This window comes from Centroberyx affinis, unplaced genomic scaffold, assembly GCF_046629955.1.
Source record: "Centroberyx affinis isolate AG114_WGS23_722 - 3 ecotype Tasmania unplaced genomic scaffold, CSIRO-AGI_Caff_v1 ptg000976l_1, whole genome shotgun sequence".
NCBI classification, from domain to species: domain Eukaryota; kingdom Metazoa; phylum Chordata; class Actinopteri; order Beryciformes; family Berycidae; genus Centroberyx; species Centroberyx affinis.
The window spans coordinates 220,001-230,000 of NW_027279546.1; the positions used below are offsets into that span (position 1 = coordinate 220,001).

Here is a 10,000-nt window from a genome sequence, read left to right on the forward strand (position 1 = left end):
ATGGATGGACCGACAACAAATGCTACGTTGAGAAAAATATTTGTTTGTCCGTCACATGCAATCAGACACTGCTGATTTTGACAAAACTTGGGAAAATGCATCTCACCACTACATTCCAGCCTTTTCAAAATCACACTGGCCTAAGACGGTCATTACAATTACAGGTTAACACAGGTTGACATATTTGTTACTGATTGGCCAGGAGAGGAACTGCATCATTCGTCAGGGACAACATGTTTACTGTTGCCTTGTTATATAATTATTTCTACATTATGATTATTAATTCATTATTTCTGAAGAGATCTAATTTCATATGTATAGTCTACTGTAGTCTATGCAGAGCAAAACTCTGTGAGATGTCAATATGTCCATTTTCACCAAGAAGTATTCATATTTTATTACTGTACTTGTACTGTAATTAAAGCAATCCTGTTTCTGACACAAAAACAAAATTTCCCAAAAGTATGATTTGCCTGCATAACATCAGTTTTTGTGATATTTCTGCTCTCTATTTTGTTCTAAATGTTGAAAAACTACACAAAACCTGAACAATGTTGCATGTTTCATAACCTTGAATAGCGCAGCAATAAGAAACAGCAAGGCTGTGATTTCATTTCCCTAGTAATACAGGCTCACGTGTTGCAGCGTTTTATCTTGGCCAGCACATCTGTTTTATAGCTTTGTGTGAGACCTGTTCAGCTCTATTTAAGTCAGTTAAGCCTTATTTAACATGCACTCAGCAGTTATCTGGGAATCCAAGACAGTTGTTTATGCGTTAGCTGGCTAATGGGTTTCATATGGACAGAAACATTCACAGGCTGGTTCTAGCCAAAATGGCCGCCCAGTATCACGCTCAAAAGTATAAGGCACCTGAACTTTTGGTAAAATAGATAAATACAAATATAAAACAAAAACTAAATTCATATAATGAAGCTCTATTGGCTGAAGTTTCAATTTAAAAAAATATTTAATGAAGTTGTAACAAAGCAAGTTCTGCATGTAGCCAGTACATAAATGAATGAGCAATTATCCCTTGTGGGAATATTAGCTTGCAGCATCATACAACACAATAAATTCTATGGCAATCTATGATGTTTAGAAATCGACATCATACCTGACAAACCAACCGTCTCAGTCAGTCAAGTAATGCGTATTAAAATGGTTTGCACTATAAGAGGAGAAAACTTCACACTCAACATCTGAAAACTACTCTGAATACAGACAGAAATGTAGAATTGTAAACTTACTATTGGTACCATGCACTAGCCTAAAAAAGATATTCTACCGCTGGCATAGTGAATTTTTTTTTTTGGTGAGTGTGTGTATTTGTGTGCATGCACATTTGTGTATGCATGGGTGCATGTACATTTCTGCATGGCTCCAAATACCTGAGGTTCACTTTATTACTACCAAAAGGCATGCTAGATTTACCAAACATGTCACACTTGCCTCAAATGCATGCATGTGTAGATGTGTGTGAGAATGTTAACACCAGAATAGCTGTGGTCGACTTTATTACTAGACAGAGGCAGCCAAGTTATTATATAGAACATACCAGCCACTTCTGACTCACTTGTGTGTGCATGTGTGTGTGTGGTGTATCTATGGTGTGTGTGTGTGTGTGCAAGAATCACACCTCCAGACAGCCTATTACCAACTTACTGACTGACTGACTGATGTGTGCCTCAGTGTGTCTAAATACCTGCGGTTTGCTTTTACTACTAGTCATTTTAAAAGCAGTAAAATTCATGTATGTGTGTGTAGTGCACACAGTGAGTGTGTGTGTTCATGTGCATATACATGTTGGTGTGGGTGTGTGAAGCAGTTATTGTTGTAAAATTCATAAATCATGTCGGTCTTTTCACATTCTCCACCCTCACAAACCAAAACCCAAACATTCCATTTTAACAAATTGCCTTGATCCTGACTACCGACAGGTGAGTATGTGCATGTGCGTGTGCAAGAGAGAGAAAGTATGTGTGTGTTTGCCTGTCTTCAGTGTGTGTGTGTGTGTGTGTGTCTTTTACGGTTGTGGACATGCGTATCCCCACCTATGACGCTCTTGGCGAAGGAGGCCCTCTTTAGCGTGGCTAAGCCCAGGTCTCCTATCTTCACCGACCCCGTAGGCCCCGTGATGAAGATGTTGTCGCATTTCAGGTCTCGGTGGATGATGGGCGGAGCTCTGGTGTGCAGGAAGTGAAGGCCTTTGAGAATCTGTCTGCACCACGAACGCAGAACCTTGATCTTCATCACCTTGAAACGCTTCAGATAGCTGCAGGACAAAGAAAGAAGAGAGTATGTAATTTAGCAGGCAAGATATAGTATACAAAAACATGTACAGAGAGCAGCGGGGGGACAAGTAGTTAGAGAGACCATCCCAGAAGTTCACAGGTTCAATTCCTGCAACAGTCTATCCACTGCCATGTGTCCTATTGAAGTGGATGTACATGCTCACTCCTTGTAAATATGCATACCACTTGTAAATTGTTCTGTACAAGACCAATAGCTAAAAAGCCTGAAACATTTCCAACAATTGACGATTTTATCTTGCATTTCTGCTGCCAATTACACAGGACAATTTAAAGGAGCACTTCACTGACAAAAACCCCCCAAATTTATCTATTATATATCTCATGTCAAACATATTCCTCCACTATAAACAGTGCTGCGCCATTATATTGGGGTTCAGTGTTATTAAGAGTAAATGACAGTTTGAATTGTTTTGAATTTGTTCTCCAGTAATGTCACTGAAGGACACTCTGAGCTAGTGTGTTGAAAATCAACCTGGAGGAATAAATTAGGAAGATACAGAGAAACAGAGAAGCAGATAGACACACAGAAAGATAGACAGGCACACAGACAGCGACATACAGACAGTGAAGCAGTGAAGACAGATAATGTTTCAATTAAAGATGAAAGCTTTTCACAACCACAGTGTATTATAGTCAGACAATCCCAGCTTGAAGAGACGCATGATAAATACACACACAGCCCTACACACACAGACATGTGTACACACACAAACACACATGAAACAGAGAGAGAGAGAGAGAGAGAGAGAGAGAGAGAGAGAGGGAGAGAGCACTCATGCATGCAGATATGATGATACATGGTTAGAGACTGCAATTACATGCGACCAAATAACCACTGGAACATAAGGAAAAACAGGAATTACACTATTACATTACACTTTAAACTCAATTGATCTTTTTAAAAAGAAATGTATTTGGCCTAATGTGGATAACTTCAGACTGGAGGTGCTCAATACAAGAACAAAACAGTAGGAGAGAGGTGCAAAAGTCTCAGAAACCTGTGAAAAGTAGAAGAATAGGCACTTATGAGCTCTGTCTTTATTCATGTAACATGAACATGTTTTGGACAGATCCAGTACTAGCCAGCTAATTTGCTAGGTCTCCTTATACACATATGCAAACAAACCCAGTAGTTTTAACTACTGCAATGCAAAAATACTATCCCATAGCAATCCCATGTCAGTGTCCTGTTGTTAGCCATTCTGATTGAACAGTATTAGCTGTACTATTGCCTATCCCTATAGATGTTACATATGGTGCATTAGCGTGAGCCATGATAGTGCAGATCCCCACAGATCTTACATCTGGTAAGCATTAACTATATTACATTATATTTAGTGGCCTGGTCACATACAGTAAAATTCTTATAGACTCCTTATAGACTCCTTGCTGTAAATAATCTTCTAGATTGAAAACAACAAGGTACTGTTTAATATATAATTGTTCCATTTAGGTTGTTTTTGAAACCTAACAAAGTTGTTTAGAAAGTCTATTCATTGTCTTTAACCATTTATTCCTATTCAGAGTTGGGGGTGAAGTCGATCCCAGCATGCACTGGGTTTAAGGCAGGGAAACACCCTGGACAGATTAAGGGATAACACAGACAAACACTCAACAGTTTAGAAAAGGAATCTATAAAAATTATACTATCTGTGAAATTGATTTCAGGTACTTTTAGTCAGTTAAATGGACTGTCAAGGCCAATAGTTAGCAGTATTCCCAGACAGACCAGTTTTCTTTCTCTATCAAATAGCTCCATAATAGCAAAAATATATACAAAAGTTGTAATATTATTATTATTAGTATTATTATTATTATTGCTCAAATAACATTCAATCATTTGATGAAATAGTTTCTGTCAAAACTGATTTGTTGAACAGCTTGGACGCTGGGAGTAACAGTATGGATACAAGTTGAACAGAAGGGTTGAACAGATTTGTTTTTGACTGTCACTGTCGATTAGATCATTTAAAGTCATTGTTCAAACTCTAAGCCAAATGTCTCCCATTCCCTCTTATCAGCTGCGGATTTGTGTGACCTGCTCCCATCAGCTCTTCAGCTAAATTTGAGTGCAGAGTGAGGAGGAGACACAGTCAGACAGGAAGGAGGATGCACTTTGCCTCCCTTGACACCAGGAGTCATCCTCTGATCATTCAGATGATGAGGAGGATTCAGAGGAGGTCAACTAATCCATGACTCCTGACCATCAGGAGCATCCCACATCAGACAAAATAATTTGATTTGAACTAATTTCTGTCAAGAATTATTTGTGAAAGTGCTTTAAATCTGAGGGCTCAAAATTCTCTGGTCTTCTCTGGTCTCAAAATAAATCTGCCCCACTTTCTCCCATCGGCGGGGAACTCGTCTCAACTGCTCTCCTCAGTTCTACAAATGAAATCAGAGTGAGGAGACACAGCCGCACAGCAGAAGCAGGAGGCTCTGAGTCGTCGTTTGTCAACTCTGCCTATGACTCTGATGAAATGGTCCGAGCCTTCCTGGCAAATGACGGGCAAGCAGCAGAGCAGCTGACTGAAGCTCTCAGTGACTCTGCGATAAATCTCGCCTCCACCAGCACTGACCTCAGTTCTTCCGCCTGAGTCCTGACTGCTGACAGCTGCTCTCACGATGCAATAGCCTCTAGCTGCCTGGTGCAGAGCAGCACCAGTGAGTCTGGATCCAGCATCACTGGCAATTCCACTCATGCACAAATCCTGAGGGTCAACAGCTACTCTAGCAATGCAAAACTAAAACTGCAGCCTGTCTTTACTGACACAGAGCAGCTCCACAACTCTGGATTCAGTACGACGGACTAATCGGCTCCGACCTGGATCTACATCACTGATAGCTGCTCCAGTGGCACCACTGCTTATAGCTGTAACCCTGTGTCTTAGCCAGCACAAAGCACATTCAATAACCTGGTGTCCACACACAGCATTCAACAGCGATTTTTCAGTGGCAGGCGTCTGTAGCTACTCTGTTCCCATACAGAACTGGTCTGTTCTGAACCCTAGTGATGGTAACAATGCAATGATAAAGAGCCATAACATAGGATATAGGGACACCAAACTGGCCCACAGCATCCCTGCTGACCTGTGGACTCATAAAGAAACAATATTCATTCTATAAAGAAACAATATGCATTCTGTCCTCTGCTAGTAGCTGGACTAGAATGAACCCTAGTCATGGTGGATCAGCGGATTTATGTTAAAATGTGTCTTGTGTTCATGAAGAGATTTAGCTATACGTGACATCATACATCACTCTATTGCAGCAGTCCATGCAAACTAATACAGCAGATCAAGATCCAAGAAGTTCTATCTCCCGGTCTTCTGTCCCAAAGTTCATTTGCACACGAGAAGACGATTATGAGAGTTGTGTGAAAATTGCAGCTAAGACGAGAAGATTTAAGTTACATCATACTATAAAGCAAGGAATCTCTGTCTGTATGCGAGTCCTTCGCATATCTCAAGAACATTCAACAACGTTCATCCGATCTAATTCACACTTGGCGGGTGTATTGCTGGGGACCCAAGGACGTGCAGTGTCGGACAAACAAACCCATATTTATGTGACCAAGTTATCTGTATGTATTCACATATCATCATAGAGTTTGACTTAAGAAAATGGAAGACATTAACCGATTGGAAATAATGTTTTTGGAACTTTTTAAGACACCATATGCAGTTCTGCATGACTCCAATGTTCACAAACATTGCTTGTATGTAAAACCTTTAACAGCCTCTCCCTCTTCCTCCTCTTCATCCCTCTTTACATAACCTCTTCTATCTCTCTCCCCTTTCTTTCTCCCCCTCACATATCTCTGAAGACACAGCGCTCCCTTCAACTCTCCCTCCCTCTTTACCTTCCTTCCTTCCCTCCTCTCCTTTCTCTCTGTCCCTCTCTGAAGTCAGAACAGTGTTGACAGACAAGTTAAACCCTGGGGCGCTCAACGCTGGAGTGACACAGCACAAAGCACCTCTCTCACACACATTCACTCACCCCCTCTCACTCTCAAACACACACACACTCATATGTAAACACAAAGACATGCCTCCAGACTCTGAGATATATACGCATATACTGTATATACACATGTACATACACAAAAACAGATAAGCATGCACGCACAGAGAAACATGGACAACACATTCACACTAACACACACATGCAAAAGTAGCGACACTAACACATGCCTTTCTCTCTCACTTTCTCTCTCTCTCTCTCACACATACACACACATACACACACACACACACACACACAGATAAGGGGCCTCTAATACCCTGAATCCATGCTGGTCAGTCTTTCCATCCTCTCCCCGTCTCCCACCTTCCCTATCACTCCTCCCTCTCTTCATCTATCTCTCTCTTTTTCCACCACTTCACTGTACCAGAGTCTCTCTCCTTTATAAGTCTTCAGCTGGACAACAGCCAAGTCTCTCTCTGTTGTCTTGGTTCTTTGCATGTATGCATGTGTGCACTAAATATACATGAAAACATGTATGTGTAGAATTTAGTTCCTACACATATCACTTACATGTTAAGCATGTACACCAATATTATAACATTGTACACTCATGAGGAATTCTGTTTTTCAGCTATATACGCATTACGTTGCTTGTTTGACTCTTATGTTGTTAATGGAAAATCTAAATAATATAGCTGCATTATCTGGCTTCTGCATTCTGAATAAGTTCGCTTTCCAAGGTCTTTTTCTGAATATTTCATTCGCTCATGTTTATTTCAGGAATAGCTGTCAGTGAGACATGACAGACGCATATAAACGGCTTATCCCAAATTGTGAGTGTGTATGTGTGTGTTTTAGGTGAGGGGATGGGGGAGGCTGGTAAAAGGCTGTTTTCAAGGCATTTCTTCTCTGAGTGGCGGGGGGGTGACAGAGGCAGATGTGTCTGGCGTCAAAGTCTCTCATTTTACTGTGTGGTGTTTGCAACACGCTTGACTTAGTCGTGCTGCTCCACCCCCACTAATGCAGGATAGATGCAGGATGGGGAACTTGTACAATGGCTGCTGGGGTACATGAATTTACAAATTAAAAAATGATCTCAGTCCTCCAGTGGAGGGCGCTACTGTCCCAGAATGCATTGTGCTACTGTCTAAATTCTCTCACTGTGGTCACAGGTGGTTGATCAGTCTGTGTCAGACAGTCTGCCTGGCTGCCTGTTTACTGTGTATCTAGTTATCTGTCTATCTATTGATCTAACTATGTGTGTGTGTGTCTCTTTGACCATCTGTGTGTCTGACTGTCTGTTGTTGTGACTGTCTGTCTGTTTCTCTGTCTCCCTCTCAGTCATTCTAAATCTGTCTGTATGCGACTATCAGTCTGACCATCTCATCTGTCTCCATCCCTTCCTCTCTCTCTCCCTCATTCTCTCTCTCTCTGTCAGGAATGAGAGGAATCTGCAGTAGAAGCAGCAGCTGGCAGGTGGGCTGATGTCCCTCGATGCATTGCATGGGGCACACGGTGCGCCACACTGGAGCGGCTCACCCCCCATTTAGCTTTTTATTGTGGCAGGAGCTCAACAACCACACAGGCACACAGACAGACACACATATACACACACACACACACCTATTCTCCACAGAAGAAAGACTGGCATGCGTTCAGGGTATGGACACACACACAGACACATCAATTCTCCACAATAAATTATTGGGGGGAGAGATGAATAGAGGAGAGAGACTGAAATGTGCTCTTGGCATTGAGAAACACACACACACTTAAAAAGAAACACACAGATATATATGAAATACATAGACAGCAGTCAGACAGACAGGCACTCACTCAGTCATACACACACAGATTCAATCACTTAGACACTAGCTGACCTACTAAGAGCTGCACTCAGCTTTGGGCTCATGCTGGGACGTGAATTGCTTATGAAACTCTGTGAAAGGCCATTTGAATAGTTGAAAATAAGTCCAAAAAAATGTCTCTCGGTTTGAGAGGAAAAAGGATGAAACCGGTGTGTGTGTGTGCCTGTGTACCCATGTCTTGAAAGCATGCCAATCACTGTGTGTGTGTGTGTGTGTGTGTGTGTGTGTGTGTGTGTGTGTGTGTGCGCGTGGGTGGGTAATTTTCACATTTCAACAAGAAACTGGAGGTGAGCCATCATCTGTAACGACTGTTCTCTGTATTTCTGCAGAACAAAACAGGAAGATAGCTGTCTATCTTATCAAGTCGTTTAAATTAAAAACCGAGAACATGGGGCGCCCCGGTGGCTCACCGAGTAGAGCGCGTACCATAAGGCTCAGTCTTTCCCGCAGCGACCCGGGTTCAAATCCGGCCTGTGGTCATTTGCTGCGTGTCCTCCCCTCTCTCTCTCCCATACCTTCCTGTCTCTCTCTCACACTGTCTCTATCAATAAAGCATAATAATGCCTAAAAAAAAGTGATTGGCCACTTCACACCTGCCATTCACATCTATTTGGGTCTGTTCATTCAGGTGTGTTTTCATATAGATCATTCTATTTTTGTGCCCGCTTTCCCTGTGATTGGACAAATGGAGACTAGTGGTTAAAAAAAAAAAATATTGAATTCTGCGAACCCTTTTTTGATGAATACAGGATTTTTAAATGTCGGTGTTAACTCAACAACTAGTACAATACATGTTTTTTCTCTTCATTGTGAAATACTATTGATTCCCAAGGGGTAAATCTGCCGTGTGACGTGCTTGTGTGTTTGCACCATTTATACATGTCTTCATGTATGTGTATGTATATATATCTGTCTATATGCATGTAGGAGTGTGTGTGTACATTGTGTGTGTATTGTACAGTGCCAGACATCATGAGTACACACATTTTCCTTTCTGTGTAGGTGTGCTCATAACATGTAGGCGTGTATGTATGTTGTGTACTCACGTTTTAAGCGTGCCAGAGGTCATCAGCTCAGTGACCAGAACAATGCATTTCTTTCCTTTGCACGGTCCCTCCCAGGAGTCGTAGAAGCGGACGATGTTAGGATGCTGGAGACCCTTCAACATCCCAGCTTCCTCTTTGAAGCGTTGACGCTCCGACTTGGACAGCTTACGGTCCTACACACGGGACAGGGGAGGAGAATTAGTCATCACATACACAAAACAAAATATAGAAAAAAGAAAACAAAATATAGTGCAGCACAATGTTCAGTAGTGTAACATAAATTAAATCAAGAAGGAGGAGGACGAGAGGAGAATTAGTTTACCCAGTAAAGAAAACATATTGATGGTCCAGCACAATGATAATGAGTGTGACATAACCTAATTCATGTAGGAAGAGGGTTTGGGGGGGTGGAGAGGAATGCAAGCAAACAAATTATATGAGAGGAGAGGAGAATTAATAAATGGATATAAAACACAGGTCCACATATGGTATGACAACCTGATTTCAAAGAAAGAAAACATAAGTCCCCTTCACATCTGACACTAATACCATTTACACGTCCTTTTAAAATCCCAAGGCACATTCTGAAACTAGATTCTGACTAAATAACACACCAAGTTACAGAAAAACACAGCTGTAAACTCTAGAGAAAGATGTAGATATGGATACAAAGTGGACTCCGCCTTCATCACAACTTAAGGAAACTACAAACATCCATTAGAGTGCTTGAGACTGAATTTGTCCTCTCTTCTTTCTATCTGTACAGTACATCCCTCGTTGCTCGGTGAAGAACGTTCTTAATGTGTGT

General features: G+C 41.5%; 1 protein-coding gene across 1 annotated transcript in view; it reads right to left on the bottom strand.

The window, feature by feature from the left end:
* Positions 1 to 10,000, bottom strand: part of wnk1b (WNK lysine deficient protein kinase 1b) — a 120,364-nt gene that overhangs the window by 54,054 nt on the left and 56,310 nt on the right. Inside the window, exons 3-4 of the mRNA XM_071522325.1 lie at positions 9,193 to 9,365; positions 2,052 to 2,272 (exon numbers count right to left, since the gene is read on the bottom strand). Coding sequence (XP_071378426.1) covers positions 2,052 to 2,272; positions 9,193 to 9,365 — 394 coding nt within the window. The remainder of the gene's footprint in view (positions 1 to 2,051; positions 2,273 to 9,192; positions 9,366 to 10,000) is intronic.